This window comes from Pteropus vampyrus, unplaced genomic scaffold (assembly GCF_000151845.1).
Source record: "Pteropus vampyrus isolate Shadow unplaced genomic scaffold, Pvam_2.0 Scaffold37, whole genome shotgun sequence".
Lineage (NCBI taxonomy): Eukaryota > Metazoa > Chordata > Mammalia > Chiroptera > Pteropodidae > Pteropus > Pteropus vampyrus.
The window spans coordinates 7,763,283-7,784,058 of record NW_011888818.1 but is presented as its reverse complement, the minus strand read 5'-3'; the positions used below and the strand labels follow the sequence as shown (position 1 = coordinate 7,784,058).

The window sequence follows — 20,776 nt, the reverse complement described above, 5'->3', positions numbered from 1 at the left end:
ACCCAGCTGGCTGAAACCCGCTGAGTGAGCCCTGTGGCCCCTCTCAGAGCTGGCCCCAGCACCTGTGGGTGGACGGGACCTGGCCACTGCCACACACCTGTGTCCCCCCTCAGCTTCTCCCTCTGCTGATCCCCCTGCACTGCCCATCAGGCTCTCTGACTTTCTTGGTCAGCTGTCTCTCCCACTCATTCCTCTGAATGTCTAGAACCTGCTCCACAGTCCTCAAACCTCTGACCTCCCCTCTCCCCACCCATGTATTTCCTCTCCTCTCAGTCGTGAGAACACAGACCAGATGCTATGAGAACAACTTCTTTAACCTCTCCAGCCCTGAACCCCACCCACAGCTGCGTCTGCCTCCCCACCACTAAGGTGGGAAAGGCTTTCTCCTTGCCAAGGTGAGTCCCTTGAATCCCTTGTCTGTGCTCTGCCCCTGTCCCCACCTCGTGGGCTTTGCTTTCCCATCCTCCTCCTCCCACTGTCCTCCACTTCTCTTGGTGCCTCTCCTTTTGCATTACACAAGTGTCACTCTTTCCCATTTAGAAAATGGGGAAATAAACAACAAAAAAGGCTCTCTTGATCCCACCCCTCTTTCCAGCTGTGGGTCTGTTCCTCTTTTTGCCTTTGGCACCAAGCCTGTGGACCTAGTGGTCTGCTCTGCCATCCGGGGTTCCTCACCCATCACTGCCTGAGACACTAACGGACACTCTTCAATGTCAAGGAGCTTTGCCTCTCGGAAGCATCTGACTGCAATTGGTTCACCACTCCCAAATCCCACTCGGCTCTGTCCTTACCTCCCCGGTCACTCATCTTTAGACGCCACCCCTTACCCCGGGGACCTCTTTTCCCCACAGGCTCCCCAGCTGATCCCACTCACCACCCTTGATTCCATTACTGTTTTTCTGCTGGTGGCCCTACTTTGGTTCCCCAGACCCAGAGCCAACTTCCCTCAGGCTCTTCAAACTCCATGTGACCATCCAACTCAACATGCTGTCCTTCAAACTGGCCCCTCTTCGCATCTCCATCTCGTCACCTAGTACCCACGTCTGCCTGGTTGTTCAAAACCAGAAAGCTGGGCGCACATCCTGCAGCTCTTTCCCTCCCACCACGTGAAGTTCATCAATTTTGATGAAGCTGCCTCATCTCTCTCTGAAAGGACCCGCTTCTCTCGATGTCCACGGACAACAGGCTGGTCCAAGCCGCCTATCATCTCTCGCTGGATGCCCGCCGCAGCCTCCCAATGCTTCCTTCTCCTCCGGGGCTCCGACCCAGCCTCACAGTACAGCCATGGGGACTGTTCAAAATCAGGAATCTGTGGTCCTGCTTTGCACAGCCCTTCTGATGACACTGACCCTCTCTGCTGTGGCTTCCAAGCTTCCAGCACCAGCCGGGCCCAGGCCCCCTTACCTGGCCCATCTCATCTTGCTCCACTCTCACTTGAGATGTAGACTTTCTTCAGCTCTTGGAACATGCTGTGTACTGCCTCACCTCGAAACTTCATCCCAGGTGACTCCAGCCTATGTATCCTCTCACCCCACTGCACACCTGGCCAACTCTAGCCCATCCTCCAGGACCCAGGAAATGCCACTTCCCTCTAGGCTCGCCTTGGGCCCCCAACTGTCTCCTCCCACATCCAGCTGAATTGGTCCCCCCCTAATACTCCTCACCCTTCATTTTCTATTTCCTGTTTCATTGTCGTGTTCACTGCTTGACCCTAAGCTCTGAGAAGTCAGTCTCATTCACGGTTCTAACCCCAGTGCCTAGCCCAGTACTAAGGAGTTAACACTGAAAAACTATTTGTTAATTAATGGCCAAGCCGCACCCTCCCTGTCCTGCCCTTGAGCCCCTGCCCAACTGACCTCTGACATCTGTGGGAAGAGGCTGATGGCTAGCGGCAGGGCCAGCCCAAAGGCTGCCAGGCACACGAGGCTTTGCACGGGGAGGAGCAGCCTGGGCCGCGCCTGCAGGAGAGCCGTCCTGTGGGGGAAAGAGAAGGAGGCAGCCCTGTGAGACCTGGCGACAGGGTGAGCAGGCCGCTATGCCGGGTCCTATTCAGAGTCCCAGAGCCAGTGCAGCAATGCTCTAGGCCAGTGCCAGCATGTACTTAAATAGATGTGGTGAAATTCTGTCTTTGAGCCTTCCCCAGTTGGCACCCCTCTCCTAGGCCCTGCCCTGAAGGGCACTGCTAGTTGAACTCTAAACCATAAATCATAAGTGAGCACTTATGGGGGCCACTCCCATACTCCACCGTGTCTCCAGCCTTGTGCAAAGAAGGCCATATGTGGGATAGATAATAGAGGAGGATGTCGGCTCCTGCCCCTGGGGGGACACACAGGAGAGTAAGATCACCCTTGAAGGCAGCATGTAATGAAATAGCAAACAAACCAGAGGAGGTATCAAGTCCAGGAGAGGAGGCAAATCTCTCTCTCTCTCTCTCTCTCTCTCTCACACACACACACACACACACACACACACACACGCACACGCACATGTACATAGACATACACATTCACTTTTACATGCATACATATACACACACATACACACATGTACACCTATACATATATGCATATTATACACGTCTACACACAAACACATATGAACAATTGGGAGGGGATGACCCTCTTCTGTGTGTGGAACAGAACATACCCCACTGACCACCCTGTCAGTTCAATCTACGAGACTTAGAGAAGGGGAATGACTTGCCCAAGATCAAGGCCAGGTTTGCAGGAGGCCAGTAGGGCTTCTGCCTGGACTTCTGACTCCCCATGAGTGCTGTCACCCTGTGCTGCTCCTGGCTCCTGCCTTCGGGACTCTTTGCTAGCTTCATCACCAGTATGTAATGGCTGTCACCCACTCCCCATGGCAACCTCCCTCCAGACCCTGGGTCCGCCAGCTCTGTGACAAAAATGGGCTCTCCAGATAGAGCGGGGGCCATATCAGCTGGCAAATACAACTTGACCATGTTGTCCATCAGAGCTTTACATTTTGTGTCATCTAGCAGGCCCCTTAGTGAAGACCACCAGGCATTCTATGTGGGGAGGCCCGGGGAGAGATGTGGTGGCAGGACGGATGACTGAATGACTTGCCAGAGAATAACGGATGGGCATTAAACCTGACCTCAGTCACTGTGTCAGCCTCCACGTGACCGTGACTGGCTCCTGGTATGAGGATATGCTTGGGGCTCTTGCCCCTCCTCCATGGGAGCAGGGCTGGCTGCCACAGGCAGTGAGGGGCGGGCCCTCTTGGGGGCAGGGCCTCAGTAGGGTTGGCAGGCAAACCCTGCATCACCTTCATATCCTGGGACTAGAATCCCAGGCACATCTGGCCTTGAGCAGACAGCAACATTGGGACCAGCAGTTCTCAAACTTAATGTCTAGGCAGCTGGTTAAACATGCAGACTACCAAGGGCCCCTTACTCCCATGAGATCCTGATTCTGTTGGTACAACACTTGGGAAACTGCATTTCAAACAACTCTCCATGAGTCTAAAACAGATGATCCCCAGATTGCACTTCTGGGAACACCTGGCCCAGCGTGTCCCTGCATAGTAAGTGCTCAGTAATTATGCGTTGTTATTGCCCTTGTCATGTTCAGGAAGGAGGGAGGATCCTGGTAGCTGGGCTGTCCTCCAGCCGTCCCATCAGCCTATATCCCAAGATCTGTCCAGCTGTTGAATTAAGCCTGAATTGAACTATTGGAGAGGGAAGTTTCCACAGCATTAAAAGCAGCAGGACAAGGGTGCTAAAATCAAGCTCCAGCCCATCTGATCTTCCCTGTGGCCTCAGTCAGGCACCCCTACCCTCTCTCTCTCCACCAGACAGTCCTCATACCCTTCATGAACTCAGCCCAAGGTCTCCTGAGCTGCCATGGGGGTCATGGAGGAGCCGGGAGTAAGGCTGAAATGGGCCCTGAGATCTTTTCAACTCAGTGCTGTCCACTTCTTCAGCATGAGGAAGGGGGATTCACTCTCCAGACTTGCACACAGAGCCTAGAGCCCCAGCTCTGAAGAGGCTGTGGAAGACAGGGCTGCCCTACCGTCCTAGTGTTACTGACTGGGACTTCAGTCCCTGAGGGGGATCAGAGCATTGGGAATGGACAGGAGGGTGTGAAGTCCCTGGAGGCATAGCCCCAAGGGTCATCGAAGGCAAGGAAGGTGACAGGGAAAACTAAGGTGGCAGGTGAGGGGCAGACCATGAACTCAATCCTTGGGAACTCTGGCGTTAGACAAGACAGACCCACTTCCATGTGGGACTGTGACCTTGGCTTCTCTCTCAGGGGCGGCTGGCTGAAGTTCCTACTGGGAAGGGGGTCCAGGAAGCCCAGGCCTATGCTTCTGATTCAGGAAGGAGGCAGGCCCCACACTGCAGCCAAAGAGGAGCCTCAGAAGTCGCAGCCCAGAGCCCGCGGGAGAGTTAACACCGCAGGACAGGGGGAGGGGAAGAGGAGGGACTGGAAAGGCAGCTGAGGGAGTTAAAACATGCAGATGGAGAGAAGTGCGAATGCCTGGGAGAAAGAAAAGACCCGGATCCCAAGGAATCAGGGAGGCAGGAGCGGCCTTAAGAACCACCATGGAGGGTGTGGCCTGAACCTCAGCCCGGCTGAGACCTAGCCTGGGGGGAGATCCAGGGCCAGGGATGCAGGGCTTGGTGGAGGGGTAAGCTGCCGCACCTGCCTCTGAGTTGGGAAGATTAAGGGAGAGGGGCTGACCTCCCAGCCCTGGTCTAAAACCAACTTCCGCCTCAGGATGGTGAAGCTGTACAAAGTGAGAGGATGTGTGTGGGGGTCGTGTGCACCCCCCTCCCCCCAGAGGCCCATGATCTGGGCTGGGAGCAGATGCTCCTCTGCTTCTGACTTCAGATACTTTTCATTTCAATCCCAGAGACAGGGACACCTTCAACATGCCTGGCACCCGCCTCCCTTATCCTAGCAGGAAACCCAGGGACCTCCAAGGGCTCCTCTCAGAGAGGGTAAACTGAGGCCAGAGGCGAAGCAAGCCGGGCCCCAGCCCCCCACACAACAGCTTGTCTCCCCACTGCTGTGCATTCCCTCAGCACTTGGAGCAGTTTTCGTTTGCGCTCCATTAATTTGCAAGTAGGCTGCTTTGTAAGTGTTCTTTGGTCTTTTTTCCCTGGCTGTCCTGACTCCCTCACCCAGCTGAGGCTCTCTAGTGTGGGGGCTGCCTCTCCCGCCAGCCTCCTCAGCAGCCTCCTCACCCATTCATGGAAAGGCGATCGATGGGGTGCCTGGTGGGGCCCTTGTAAAGAGTCAAAGGCCTGCTGGATGGTGCAAAATGCAAAGCCCTATCAAACGAGGTGACAAGGGGGAAGTATTGTCATTCTCCAGGTGGGAAACTGAGGCTGAGGGCATCTCTTGGACCAGCCTGGCTGGAAAGTGGTGGAGCAGGAACCCAGATTTTGTTTTCCTACCAGGAGTCTCACTGGCACTGCTACACTGCCCTGGCCCTCCCACCACCCCGTCTTGCAGTCCCCTAATATATGTAAGAGTTAGTAAGTCTTCGAGGACACAAACTGGGTCTTGTTCATTTTGATATTCCTGGGGAAATTCAGACTGGACTCTTTCTCCTCCCTGGAGACTCTCCAAGGGGCTTCAGGGAAGGTCGACCAAGTACAAAGCCAACATGTTTCCACCTGCCTGAGGGGTTTCTTTGGACCTTGAGCTGCGCCAGACTCATGGACAGAAGGTTCAGAACTAGAACCACCCCACCCCACCTACATGCCTCTCAAAGCAGAGTTTAAGCCCCAAACCAATGGGACACCAACCATCACTCCACTTTCTGCAAATCCAGCTCAGACGCCAACCAGGAAAGCATTACAGATCACGTTTCCCACCAGCAAACTCCTGGCTCAGGATTCAGCAGCCTAGAATACAGAAGCCCTACCTTCCTCATTTGTCCCCCAGTGCCTTTGTGTGTACTTGCAGCTACTGGTATTTGGGGACAGCCTTAGTTTATGAGGCAGCTACGTATACGAGTATCAGTGGCACTAAAACAATTGTTCTCTCAGGATTTGCTTATTTTTACCACTTCCATATGAGATTTAATTTTCTTATATCCTAGTGCTCAACACGGCCTGCCCCTGCTCAGGTACCCCCTTCTTATACCTCTCCCTCTTCTAGGGTGAGGAAGGGATCATCTCCTCAGCTGGACACGGGGCTCCTTATCAGCTGGCCCCAGTGAGCACGCTTTGCTTCTGTCAGGCTGGACTCCTTGATATCCACACAACAGGTCCACGCCCTGCCCAGAAAGCCCTCCCTTCTGCCAAATCCTGTTTTGCTCTCAGAGTCAGCTGCGGCCCCTCTTCTCTGGACCAGGCTTCTCTGCTGCTAGGCCCAGAGTGCCTTCTCCCCCTCAAGGTCACCTTGGTCCCATCCACACACTGCCCAGTCTCACTGGCAGCTGACCTGTATGTGGGTCATACCCATCTCCCTTATCTGCTCCTCCCCAGTCTCCACACAGGGCAGGACCCAAAGTCATGCTGATCACTTGATATGATCTGAAGACCAAAGAAAGAGTCAGTGCGGGAGGAAGAGCCCAGCTCTGGAGCTGTATTCCTGGGCCACTCCTAACTCTGCCATTGCATACTGTATGACTGTAAGCAGATGATAAAACCTCTCTTTGCCTTCCTTTACTCATCTGTAAAATGAGATACCATACTTACCTCATTGCACTGTTGTGAAGGTTAGATGATTCATTCATTCATTCATTCATTCATTCAACACTTACTGAGCATCTACTATGTGCCAGGAAACATACTAGATGCTTTGCAGAGCAGTAAATAAAAGGAATTTACTTGCCTCCATGGAGAGTACCTTCTAGTGCAGCAGACAGATAACAGACAACTAGATAATCTCAGATATTGATAAGTGCTGTGAATAAAAATAAGGCAGTACGAGGGGAGAGCGGGTAATGATGTCTGTTGTGCTGATGGGGTGATCAGGGAGGGCCTCCTTGAGATGGCATTTGGGCAGAGGCCTGGCGGAGAGAGGAGCGAGGTGTAGTAAGCGCTTAATAAATGTTACCTGTTATTACGATTCGTATTGTGGGAATACACAGGTATCCAAACTGGGGAGAAGGCCACACCCCAGAACCCCAGATGAAGTGCACCCACCCTGTCCTTATTCTACACTGCCCTCAAAGCCAACCTTGCTGCCTCGGGGTGTGACCCCATGAGGCTGGGCTCTCAGAAGGAAGGGGACAATTATCTCTGCAATTTTACCTGCATGGGTCAAAGGTTTGCACCTCCAGTCTTTTGTTCAATTTGCTCCCCCCACCTAGACTCTCCCTTGCTCTTTTCCTCCTAGACTTACCCTAATTCCCAGGGCCTGCCCAAACCTCCAGGATCACGGACCGGCCCTGGTCCCTCCTTCCCTCTCTGCTCAGCTTCTCCTTAGAGCAGCATTTCACTCTTCACGATTCAATTTCACACTCATTAATTAATAGAATCACCCTATCATTGTTTTCATTATTGTGTTCCCTTATTTCTTTACAGTCATCACAAATATGTGTTCTCAGAACATCCCTTTAAGGGAGGCAGGGAGGTTGGTACTATTTGTGTTTTAGAAATGGAGAAACTGAGGCTCTGTGAGGCAGTGACTTGCCTCCTGGGAGATGCCTGAAAGGGGTGGTACTGGCCTCAAACCTTGTCTTCCTACCACAGTCCCCAGACTCTCTTCCCAACCAGTCTTGCCCTGTGCACTAAGAGAACGTGTATGCACACACATGCATACACACACTTGTGGACACACACGCATGCACACAGACACACACACCTTTGAACTGCCAGCTCCTCAGGACAGAGACAGCCTCTCCAGCACCTAGTGCAGGGTCCTACGTAGTAAAAGGCCATGGGTTCTCACAGATTCCAGTAGCACTGACTGGGAGAGTCTGAACAAGCCTGGGCAGCTGCCAGCTGCTCCTCTGTCCCTTGCCCTGGGCCAGCCAGTCCCCTTCCTTCTACCCCTCCCCCCCCCCAGCGGTGGCCCCTCTGTCCTGGCTGCCCCCAACTCACTTCTCCAGCATGGACATGACGATTGGTGGAAGCACCAGGATGGGCATGGGGAGGACCACTCGCGTCAATGCCGTCTCCAACAGGGCCTGCAGGGCAAGCAGAGGCCGTGGTCAGTGGGAATCCTGGGCTGGGGGACAGCTGCCTGGCAGCAAATCTCACCCCTGAGCCCTTAGGTGTGTGTATCACTGCTAAGCACATCTGGCTGAGTGGAATAATTCATGGAATTGCTCACGAAGCCGTATTCCAAACAACAGAAAAAAGCCACCTCCCCGTCTTCCCACCACACACATTTGAAGAGCAGATCCCCGTCATCTGCCATGTGTGGGGGAGGGGTGGCAACACAGAAGCGGCCCCAGGAAGGGGCCTGTGCCCAGGGAGGTGCCTCGGGTGGGTGGCGGGTGCAGGGGCTGGGGAGGAAACATACGGAGGACTTGAGAGGCTCTAAAAACAAAGCGGGTGCTGAAGGACCAGAACTAACAGCTGGGGCCTCCTGAGCCACGGGAGGCTCCTGGTGCCGAGGGAGCACAGATTCTGGAATGCACTTTTTTTTTTCCTTTTTGACATCCCTTAAAGACAAAGATTTGGAAGACCTTGTGTCTCTTGGCTCTGGATGAGTCTTTCTTAGTGACCAGAGGTTGGCTTTGTGAGGGGGAGGTACTTCTACTGAGTCTCCGTATGGGGTCTGCCTAGGGCCTCGTTCTGGGGGCTCCCTTGGGATTCCTGGGGTGGCACGGTCAGGACATAGCTCAGTGGCAGTTCTGCACTCTAATGGTCATTGCGGGAGTTCCTTTAACCCCACCAGCTCCCAGCCCTCAGAGAAGGGTCCAGGAATGGCTCGTAGCCCCCAGGGCCCTGGGTCTTCCCCCAGAGAGCAAGGGGCTGACAGAGAAAGGCTGACAGACGCTCAGGGATGAAGAAGAGCTTGGGGTTCCCTGCCACTTGGACCGTCAGCTTCCCGCGCAGTAAGTCTGGGAGGAGGAGTATAGGGTTGGATAGGAGGTTGGGATCAGGGAGGAAATTTAGGCCAAATCCTCTCTGGTGACAGGCTCGGGGCAGGAAATTTCTCCCAGGAACTTGGGTCCTTCACGATCAGCCTCAGAAAGGCCTGGGAGAGGGCCCCTCCAGTCTCCCGAACAGGAATGGTAAAGAAGGGCCCAGAGCCAGGGAAGGAAGCAGAGGACACAGTGTTGGCATTGGCACCCTGAGCCCCTTGCTACCCATGAGCCTTGAGTGGGCACCCACTTTCCCTGAGACAGTGGGGAGGGCAGCACTGGGACAAGAGAGGGGTCTCCCCACGTGGGAGGTTTGTGGAGAAGGCCTCACTGACAGAGGTAAGGCTCAGGCCCCACGTGGGAGCTGAGGAAGGACAATGGCTGGAGCAGAGCAGAATGCTCAGCTTCCTCACAGCTGACGCCCCTGTCCCAGCAGTTGGAAGTCAGAGCAGGACGAGCCACTAATCGTCATTAGGATGAAGGCTGGAAAGCACAGGGAAATGTCCAGACTGGATTTTCAAAAGATCCAGTTGGAAGCAGTTGAGGCTGGTGAAACCAGAGATGAAAAAGGGACTTCTTGTAACAAAATATTCATTCCTAACCACCACCGTGGCCTCCCGTAAGCCTGAAATCCCTATACCTCAGCATCGTCACTCCCTGGTGAGGTGTCACCTGCAGAAGTGCCTATTAGCACAGAACCACAAAGCACCAGCTCCCACACTTTCTCTTCTTACCCCAGTGGATATGAAGGCCCAGGGGTAGGGCCCTTTATCCTGGGGAGGGAAAAAGAAAGCTCTGGGGATCTCCTCTGCCCTTGTCAATTAACAGATTGGAGAAGACAGGTCCTGAGGGTCTGGGACACGAGATGGGGACATTCTATAGTGGTGAGGAGAGGGCAGTTGTAGAGAAGCAGGGATGTCCAGGGAACAGGAGTGGCTGGGCCAGACCACAAGGCCTGGGCTCAAACAGATGGAAGGTGGGGGCGAGGTGAGGAGGAGCAATCAAGAGGACAAGCCAGGGTGCTGTGACCAGCAGCCCCTGAGGAATGAAAACATTTAGGGGGAACCAATACCCTCCCTGTTGCTGCTCCCACCGCCAGCTCCCCGAGCCCCAAGACAACCCACGTGTCTGGCTGCGATCTTGGAGGAGCCCACGAGGTTGCCATCAGCATCCAGGACATCGATCCCTTCCTCCAGCTCCCCATACCGCATCAGGACCACATTGCAGATATTGGCGCTGGCTAGAAAGAGAGAGCGGGGAGCAGGAAGCAGGAGTGACGGGGGAGGATGGCATTCCACCTGGTGCAGAAGACCACTGGGCTCCACCCTCACCCAAGCCTCCCTAGCCCAAGCAACAAAATTCTGAATAAATGCCAAGTCTGTGTTCAAATGCTGTAGGAGAAGGTGTGGTTCTGCTGCCTACCAGCCTGGTGAAGGATTGGGGGCCCTTGGGAACCTGGTGGAAAATAACCAGTGTTAGAGACAAAGGGAAAACTGTTCAGGGCTTAGAGAGCTACCAGTTATCAAGGAGGCTTTCCTCTTCTTGGGGGCAGGCCCCGCAGGCAAGCCAAGTGGATGCCCATCTTGGGGGGCTCTTTGACCTAAAGATGCACCACCCCCGGTGTCTGATGCTCCACCATCAGCAACTCAGTCCCTTGGGCTGCCTTTCTGGACATCTTCTTAAAATGCCAGCCCCCCCACATTCAGCCCCTTGCTCCTCAGAGTAAATAGAGTTCCCAGAGATTTGTTTCCCTGACAGCAGGTGTCAGAGCAGGCAGGAAACTCCATGCTCACCCAGCATCACCCCCTCATCATATGGATGGAAAATCGAGGCTCAGGGAAGGGAGCGACTTATCTCAGGTCATATAGCAAAGAGGGACAGAGCCGAAAGGCTATAGAGCCTGGTCCTTTAGATACCCGGAGGTGGGGGGGCGGGGTTCGAGGAAGGGGAGGGGAGCGGGGTTCAGGTAGAGCGAAAGGCATACCTTCTACATTCTTGCTTCGGATGGTTGGGTTTTCTCCTCTGGTAATGCCTACCCATCTCAGCTGAGATCATGGAGACCTTGGCTGAGGTGAGGGTCATGGCTCCTTAGTTAAGCACTGGATGCCAGAGCTTAGGGGCCACCCATTAGCTGGTGACTAGCATAGGGAGCCTCTTTTGGATCCTCTCACCTGGGACTCACGTGGCTGGGCCTGGGCCCGAGGCTGGGTATGGGCGCTGACCTCGCCCGAACTCCTCCAAGTCCTGCTCCAGGATGGAAGTGGGGAGACTTGGGGGTGGTGGGCGGGTGGGGAGTGGGGGTAACAAATGTGGAGCCTGCCTGCTTCACTCCTCCCCCCAAAGCGCCTTGCTGTGTTTAAAGTTTTAATTTTTGCTAATTAATGTCAATTAATTTTGTATAATGAGTGTTTAATTTTGGGGAGTGTGTGAGCCTGGGAGCGACTGCAGTTCTGGGCTGTGAACGCTGATTAGCATCAACACCTGCTGCTTCTCCATTCCCTCTAGGGAGGGGGGCACCAGGGTTTGGGGAGCTGGAGGGCGGCAAGGCCTAGTGGGCAGGTGGAGTGGGTGGAGGACCACAGATGTTCCTGGTGCCTGAGCCAACGCTGCAGAGCAGAGAGGCCCAGGGTGCTCGCAGCTGGGGGACTGGGTTCTGCAGGTGAGGGGCTTGAGACCCTGTGTCTCTGAGCCTCAGTCTCCTGTTTCAATAAAGTGGGGAGGTGGAATAAACAGAGGGGAAGACCGAGAGGCTCTGTAGTCTTTGGAGAGAAAGGCAGAAGACCAAATACAGTTTTAAAATGTATTTACAGCACACACGCCATCTTTGACTAGCTCTCACGTTTCCACACGACACTCAGCCTCACTGGTAACCATGGGCAGCCCCCTTCTGAGTCAGGCCACTCCTGTCCCCACAGCCGGCTCGCTCACCTGTCTTGCACAGTAGCTCTCGACCTGGGTCAATTTTGTGAGACATTTGGCAACGTTTGGAGACATTTTTGATTATCACGACCTGGGTTGGGAGGGTTGTTACAGGCATCCAGTGGGTAGAAACCAGAAATGTTGCTAAACATCCTACAATGCAGAACAGCCCTCATAACAAAGGATTATCCAGCCAAAAACCTTGTCTTACGTCCAGAGACTGGGAATTAGGAAGGCGAATCTGAGGTGAAGGAAGAGAGCCTGGGTTTCAGGCCAGCTAGGCTTAGAATCTTCCCCAGGGCTCGGGGCAGGGGAGGGCCCCCAGAGTGGCCTTGGGAGGGGGGCACCTGGCCTTTTAGTGATGCGCCCTCTAGTGGTGGCAGGCATGCTCTGCATCTCCCACCCCCTGGGGCCGCCGGGCCTGTACATTCAGAGATGCAACAAAACCATGGGAAAGGATATTGGGGTTTTCTGCACTAAAAAGCATCAATCTCTGCCCTCTGAGAACCCCTTCACCCTCACCACACCACCACCACTGTTCCAGGAAAGGCAACTGATGTTGGAGCAGTGATGCTGGGAATGTGGACTAGGTGATGAGAATCTGCTTCAGGTCAGGAGCCACCACCTCACTCTGCAAACTCTACTCCCTGCCCACTTCCCTGGGTGTAAAAGGAGGGGCTGCATATAGGGTCTCCATGGGATCTTTGGGCTCATGACCTCTACACCCGTGCCCACACCAGGTCAAGGGAAGCCAGAGATGGCTGAAACATCTATAGCCTTAAGTGTGTGTGTGCGTGCGTGCATGCATGTGTATGTGTGTGTGTGTGTGTGTGTGTGTGTGTGTGTGTGTGTGTGTGTGTGTGTGTGACGAAGACCAAGAGGAGAGAGTGTGGATCTGGAGATGATGGATGACCAGTCACAAGTTCATGGTGGCATCTCACTTGCTCTCCACAATTTCTGAATATGCAGTGTAGCAGGACTTTGGTTCAAACACAACGTGACTTGAGAAGATAAAGTATGAAAAGAAGCAAAAACCCAACCTCCCTTCCCTCAGACAGATCCTCCAGGACACTTTTCAGAATGACAAAGCTGCCCTCTCATCTAAGCCTCCTGGATGGAAAAGAGACAGAGAAAACCCTAAAAGCCACCTCTGAATAATGGCAACCCCCAGGCTCCTCCTTTGAGCCCCCATTCTTACTGCCTATTTAATGACACAGGCAGAACAGCCCCCACAACAAAGAATTATCCAGCCAAAAACCTTGTCTTACATCCAGAGACTGAGAATTAGGAAGGCGAATCTGAGGTGAAGGAAGAGAGGTTGAGAGCCTGGGTTTCAGGCCAGCTATGCTTAGAATCTTCCCCAGGGCGCAGGTCAGGGGAGGGCCCCCAGAGTGGCCTTGGGAAGGGGGCACCTGTAATCACGTCCATTGACTGTGTATACTGGTTGTCCATTAATTGAGTACCTGCTGTAGGTGCAGGTTACTAGCCATCCCTGCCTTTGAGCTGTCAGATTTCCGGCCTGCTTCAGCAATTTCATCTCCATGATCTCATCCAGACATTCAGTCATGTCGTATTCCTTTCGAACGCGCCCTGGTCCCTCCCATCCCACTCTTGGCAAGTCCAGCTCCCAAGTCACAGACATTGAGAGCCTAAGCAAATGAAAAAGAAAGAGACCAATCAATGGTCCCAGATCTCCTTTCTAGCAAACCACAAGATCTACTATTGACAGTATCAGCAGGTTAATTAAGCAGTCTGTTAGTGATAATGTTAAGAAAGCTGGCACATTGTCAACTCAGATTGACACCATTCGAGACTCAGGCATAACTGATGTTGGAGCAGTGATGCTGGGAGATGTCATGGGATGAGAGAGAGAACAAGACAGAGAGATCGCTTCATGCTGATGGCAAGCTCGGTGTCAAGTCCTGAGGAAAATGTGCTCTTGACTGCTGCAGATGTTCACACATCAGACCCACTGTGATACAAAATCACACCAATTGCGAACAGCTAATGAAGCACCCTGTGTAAAAGGGACAGTGTGGGATTGAGAAAGAACAGTAGACAGAAGACAAATGTGCAAGGAAGTTCTCAAAAAGAAAACTATGGGGGAGCTTTCCCTCTGAACTAGCACAGGAACAGACACATAGATCAAGAGAGTTAATAGTCCAGACACACATCCACCTACAGGGTAAAAGAGTTTGAAGTAAAGCAATTATATCAACTCGCAGGCAAAGAACCATTCAAATATGGGGTGAAGCAATAGGCTATTTATTTAGGGAAAATGAAACATCATAACTCCTCTATTCTAAGATGTATTTTCTCATATTATGTTTCAAAATCATGATAGGTCTTATGCAGGGGGGACATTATCTGCCCCCCATCACAACTGCCTGTGCATGGGTGAACTTAGCCATGTGTTGAGGTAGTTGTTCATTCAAGTGGCACCTCAGTTGCTTACAGCAATCCACGCAGAATTTGAACTTAAACTTAGATTCCTAATTGTCGCCTAAAACATCTTTTTTAAAACTTATACTATAATGGAGCACGGACATGAAAAGTTATTGTACATGCGGAAGATCGTCTGCCAGATACCAGGCAATGCAATTAAAGGCAGCAGAAATTGCCAAACCATAGATAGCTACCCTAAAGAAATGCTTGTCCATATGCACAAAGAGACATTTACAAGGATGTTAATTATAGCACTGTTTGTAAGAGCAAATAATTAGAAACAACCTAAATGTCCACCATTTAGGAAACTTACATGGGAAGCTCTCCAAAACAAACTTATATGAAAAGAGCTACTGAGTATGTACAAGATGGTTTACTGAATGTAAAACCCTGTAATTGGTATATACACATCTGTGTGCACAGAAATCCATAGGTAACGTTTTGGAAGGTTCACACCTCACAGAGTGACCTCCCTAGAGAACTAAATTTGGGGATTAGGGGGTGTTGAAGGACTTTCACTTTTTTACCCTAAAATTTTCTGTACTGTTTGCATTATTACAATGAGAATACAATCATGCTTCACTTGTCTAAAAATTGAAAAAAAATTGCCAAACTTCTTGAAGTAGAGCATAAAAATTCGAAGGCCAGTGGGGACTCATGTGACCTATTCATGGGGTCCTACACTTAGACATCTATATATCAGAAACTACCTAAAGAAGCTGATTAACTTCAGAAATATTTTTTTCCTGTAAGAAAGAAAAATGAAACCACAAGTATAATCAAATAGGAACTGCGGACAAAAAATATCCCAATATTCTTTTGTATGCTTTGAAATTATACTCTCGATGATAAAGGGGCTGAAGGGGTCAAGATTAATTACAAAAAGCAGTGGTGGCTGTGGTGCTGTTTAACACCATATGTCCAAAAAAGAATTAGAAAATGTAGAGAAGACTGAGACTCAAACTCTGTGGTGTTGAAGAAAATAACTTGGATCGATGTAGAGTGAAGGCTCGTTTATTTCTTCAGATGAACATGAAATACAGTTCTCTCCTCTTCTGAACAGCTATTATGTTAATGCCTCTTATAACTGAGGCATCTTAGAATTGAGAAATAAGGCATTCAATATCTATTTGTGAACCATATTATAAAAAATAGGAAACAGAAAATATATTTATTACATGTGACAAAGAGCTACTAATATTAATCTATGCAGGGTCACGGTGACTATCAACAGCTATTCTACCCCCAAAGATACATCTAAACTAACTGTAATAATCCCTCCCTTGCCAGTGATTGGTTCAGGAAGGGACAAGAGACTGATCCTAGCCAATGAGGGATGTCTGCAGGGGACTTCTGGGAAAGATCTCCTTTTATTTTAGAAGATGTGGCAGGCAGTGCCTCTTGTACTCTGGGCAGTGGTAGGGTTGGATGTGACCTTTGGAACTGCTGATGGCAACTTACAACCATGACGGGAGATACCCTGAACATGAAGTCCCTGGCAGAGCAGAGGGATAGAAGGAAGGACCCAGAATGCCTCAACCGGGACTCGACCTCTGTAAAGTAATAAATTCCTTTATTATTTAAGCTGGTTTGAATCAAGGAGTTCTGTTTCTTTCAGCCAAAAACAGCCATAAAATGTATAAAGAGTTTTAACAATTATTAAGAAAAAGATACAGTGATCGAAATCACTGAAAAATATTTGAGTAGGAATTTATAAAAGAAATGTTAAAAAGTCAATAAACAAATTCAGTCTTAGTAAGAGTCAAAAAGAGGTTTTTAAATCCAAGAAAAAAACCAACGTACAGGAGTTCTTTATATGTTTTGGAGATTAATGTTCATTGGTTAAATGGTTTACAAATAGCATGTGGCTTGCTTTCTCGCTTTGTTGATGGTGTTTTCTGCCATATAGTTTAATATGTAGTCAAATAAGCAATCCTTTTTTCTCTGGTGTATACTTTTTAAGGTGTCGTCAAGAAACTCTACCCCTACTTCAAAGTTCATCTATATTATCTTCTGGAAGCTTTTTACTTTGACATTTTGGTCTTCAAACGATCTGGAATTTATTTTTGTGTGTGTGTGGTATAAAATAGGGATATTCTCTTGCGCGTGCGCGCGCGTGCGCTCCGACCCACCCTGCCCCGCCCCGCCCCGCCAATTTGGAAACACAAATGCCCACTACACTTAAGAAAAGGTTCTCAACCATACTGGGAATTGGAAAAAATGCAAATTAAATTAGGAAAGAATCATTTCAGATGGACAAAATTTTTACAAGATTGATAATACCAAATATTGGAGAGGATGTAGGGAAACAAAAATTTGAACCTTGCAGGCATGGTAAAAGCCAGCATGCTCTTTTGGCAATACCTAGTAAAGCTAGAGATGTGCAGGGCCTCTGACGCAGCTATTCCATTTCTAGGTACAGAGCCTAGACTAGTGAGTCTCACTCAACACTGGCTGCTCGACTGAAACCAGATCTAAGACCCAGATCTCAGCATTTTTTTTAAGCTCCCTAGATGGTTGTTCAAAAACCTTTGCCCTGGAGAAGAAGCTCCTACAGGTGTGAACATGGACACACATACAGGGTTGTTTAGTGCAGTACTATGTATAATAATGAAAAACTGGAAATAACCTAAATGTTCCAAATTAATCAACTATGGAATAGTTATAGAGTTATAACTATGGAATAGTTATTCAGCTACAGCAGCTGAAATGAATGTATATGTATTAACATGGATAAATCTCTAAATCACAGTGAAAAGCAGTTTTAAAAGGACATGTAGAGTATCATACTTAATGTAAACTTAAAAAACACATAAATAATACAATTTCTGGCTTATGGCACAAACATATGATACGGTATAAAAACATAAATATGGAGAATGCGAGTCGGCAGCTTTCCCCCAGGAGAGGAGGAAACCAGAATCAAAAGGATGGAGGGCAAAGAAGGCTTTGGGTGCATCTAACATTTATTTCTCTATTTCTTATAATACTCCATATGTTTGAAATACTATTTCATAATTTTTTAAAAAGCATGGAATGAATTATTCTGACTGTTAAAAAGGATAAGATGGAACTTTATGACTGCCATGGAAGGACATCCCGAATTTATCCTGAGGTTAAAAAGCAGTTTACAGAACAGTACACACAGTATGATCTCAGTTGTATTAAATATGTATGTACTTTACACATAGATACAGTAAACAGGCGGAGAGTCCTACACTTTTAGATGTTTACTTGAATTTGGAACAACATATACCAAACTTATTTTGGGGAGAAAAAAATCGAACCATTTTTATTAAAACAAAAACAAAAACACTCTAACGGCAACCAGGAGACCTGTGCGCTCATCTTGGCTCCAGACTGACACTGGACAGTCTTTCTCTTCTCTCTCTCCCTCTTTTCCTCCCTCCCTCCATCCCTCCTTCTCCTATTTTGTAGGTAACACATGAACGCAGTAAACAATTCAAATCACATAAAAGTGCAAATAATAAAGAGTAAGTCTCCTTCCAACCCCTGACCTTTAGCCTTATTCCCTTCCCAAAGGCAACCACTGTAGCCAGGTTCTCAGGTCTCCGCCAGACATTGTCTCTGTGCTTACAAGCAGACATACACGTATATCACCACCTCAAACACACGCACGTGCATGCACGCGCGTGCACACACACACACACACATTCAAATCGCACCTCTACCTTTAGAGGATGATGATTATCAAATAAGGATGTACACTCTAATATTTGCTTGATTCCACCATATTTCTCATTATTTTGCCTAAGAGCAGTGCTATATGGCATGGATTTTCCTTTAAATAGCTGGAGAATTTGGGGAGAATTTCACACCCCACACTGAAGTGTCACAAACTCAGGAGTGGGAATTTCTGGATTGAAAAATCAGCCTGTAAATTTAGGTGTAGGCTGACTCTGAAGTTCAGGATCTCTTAATAAAAGATTCCTGCTAACACATTTATCTTCTGGAAAGCTTCCTTTTATCACAGCTGCTCCCTAGCTTGAGATCCTTCAGTGGTTCTCCATCAACCATCAGCTAGTACTTGAATCTAAGCTAATATCCACGGCCCCAGCATGCCCTCTCCCCTTCCCTCTTCAACAGGCCTGGCCTACCCCATCCAGGCCCCAGGCCCTGCTCCTCCTTTCCACATTCATAACCCCACTTCCCCTGCCTTGTGCCTCCCCACTTTCTCTGCCTCTGGACTTCGCTGCCCTCTGATTTCAGGAATTATAAAAACTCTGAATTGGAAGCTTAAAAGCATTCACTGAACACCTACTATATGCCAGGTCCTGGGCAAGCTGCCCAGAAAGAGGTGACTTGGTCACACATGAGTGCTTCTCACAGCTTTTAGGGCCAGATTGCTACTTGGACACTTCCCTGACCAAGGGGCCAGGCAGCTCATTCCAATAACAGACTGTCGGGTTTTCAGATCCGGGTCTTTATCTTAAATACTCTGGCCAAGTCAGGTCCCAACACCACTACACTGTGCAGCTGCTTTTTTTTTAAACAGCAAGCCTTCCATCAGACCTTTTGAGACCTTTTTGGATCCTGGTGCTCTTGTCTATTAACTCATAATCACTGCCAAGTTGCTGCCCCTATCCCTTGAACATAACCCACCGGCTTCCTCTGACTAAGGCAGTTATAAATAACTGGGGAATAAGACTGAAGACAGAGCAGTAGGACACACCACTGGAGACCTCCCTTTGGCTGACTTGGCCCCATGTCTTCTTGGGACCTGACACACACTGGGGGCCCATGCCAGTTCTGGGGCTGTCACCAATTCTGGCATCCAGCCCCACCCAGCCCAGCCCAGCCCACTCATATTTCCGAATCCAACCCAGAAAGGTTGGAGAACGTGCCCAGGAGGACCTGGTAAGTGGTAGGCTCGTGGGTCACCCACTCCAGGCCTGCTGACTGGTGGATTATAGTGATGGTGAAAACTTACATAAAAAAATAAAACATTCAAAAAACATTTAAAAAAAAACAATAAATGTCCAAGCGGCTACAGAATCTGATCACCAGTGTTGCCAGAGTAGTGTTCCACTTTGAGTGCCCAATTGCAAACCTTTTCCACCAAAGCACTCATTTGATCACGGATCAAATCTACATTGAGTACTGACTGTGTGCTAGGTACACAGGGGAACTAGGGGTTGGTGATGAATGAGATCCAGTCCCTGTCTTGGGGACCTCACAGTCTGATGAAGGAGGCAAACTCAGAAACAAAACAGGTAGTTCTGGGATAGACAGAGGCATACACAAGGTACTGTGGTCTAACTTTGACTGGGGCTACCAAAGAGGGCTTCCTGAAGGAGATGGTATCTGAGCTGAGAAACAAAGGCCTGGCAACTAAGGGAAGGCAGAGGGCGTGGCTGAGGTAGTGGGGAAATGTGGGGACTCCGGCCAGCAGGGCCATGTGCAAAGGCCTGGGGCCCAGCGAGAAAGGCAGGAAGGGGATCTTAAGATTTACCACAGCTACGATGGGGTATGAGCAGAGGTGAACCCAGGAACCAGGTGGAGGAAGAGGCTCATGGATCTCTAGAGGAGCCTAAAGGCCATAGCTACAACATTATCACTGACATGGCTGGAGGGGGTGTAAGTCAGGAGGCCAAGGACACGGCTGACACAGGTGTACCCGCTGTCTTCTAATCACACGGGAGGAGGGATGGGAGAGGAGCAGGCCTGGGGAATAACCTCTGGGGCCTGGGCACACTGCTGTGGCCACCTTTCGGATGAGGAAAGCAGGGTGGATAGAGCACCAAGGCAGAGCAATGAAATGAAGGAGTCAATGACACCAAGACCCATGAGGCCTGGGGGCGGAGGGGAGCACAGAGATGGGGGCGGAAATAGGGCACGCCAGCGTGAACTAACAGAAGACCTTCTCCCAAAGGCTGCCCAAACATCCTGAGGAATAGACTGACTGGTGAATACAGGGATTTTTTTCATGGGGATGAAATAAGCTGTGACATTTAACATAAGGGACTGCTGCAGGCAGCACAGAAAGACGTCACTTCCCAGCAAAAAATCATGAGGCTGGCATTTCCGGTCCATGCAGGAAGATCATTCCCTGTGCAAGGAAGTCTGCTGGCTGGTGCTGAGGCTCAGGCTTCTTCCACTGGGAGCTCAGAGCCCACATGGGGTCTTTATTAGCACGGACATTGCTTGTCCCCTGCTCAGTGTGGATTCAACCAGGCAGCCTGGGGGTGACCTTCAGAGCTTTCTGTCCTGCCCCCTACACACACATACACAAAGCCTGGGTACACAGACACGCTTGCCATGTGACCCCTGGGCTCTCCACCTCTCAGCAACTGGCTAAAGCCTCTGCCCCACCCATTTCTGACAAGATGTATCAACTTCTCTCGCCGGTGCCCCATCATGGCACCCAGGACCT

The 20,776-nt window shown here is 50.1% G+C and overlaps 1 protein-coding gene across 3 annotated transcripts in view; it reads right to left on the bottom strand.

The window, feature by feature from the left end:
• Window positions 1–20,776, bottom strand: part of SFXN5 (sideroflexin 5) — a 110,651-nt gene that overhangs the window by 16,541 nt on the left and 73,334 nt on the right. Inside the window, exons 11-14 of one of the 3 annotated variants that reach the window (XM_023529492.1) lie at window positions 10,441–10,473; window positions 10,143–10,258; window positions 8,027–8,112; window positions 1,857–1,974 (exon numbers count right to left, since the gene is read on the bottom strand). In XM_023529492.1, coding sequence (XP_023385260.1) covers window positions 1,857–1,974; window positions 8,027–8,112; window positions 10,143–10,258; window positions 10,441–10,473 — 353 coding nt within the window. Of the gene's footprint in view, window positions 1–1,856; window positions 1,975–6,813; window positions 6,991–8,026; window positions 8,113–10,142; window positions 10,259–10,440; window positions 10,474–20,776 lie in introns of those variants that run through there. The other 2 variants (XM_023529493.1, XM_011358160.2) reach the window with 2 other exon arrangements.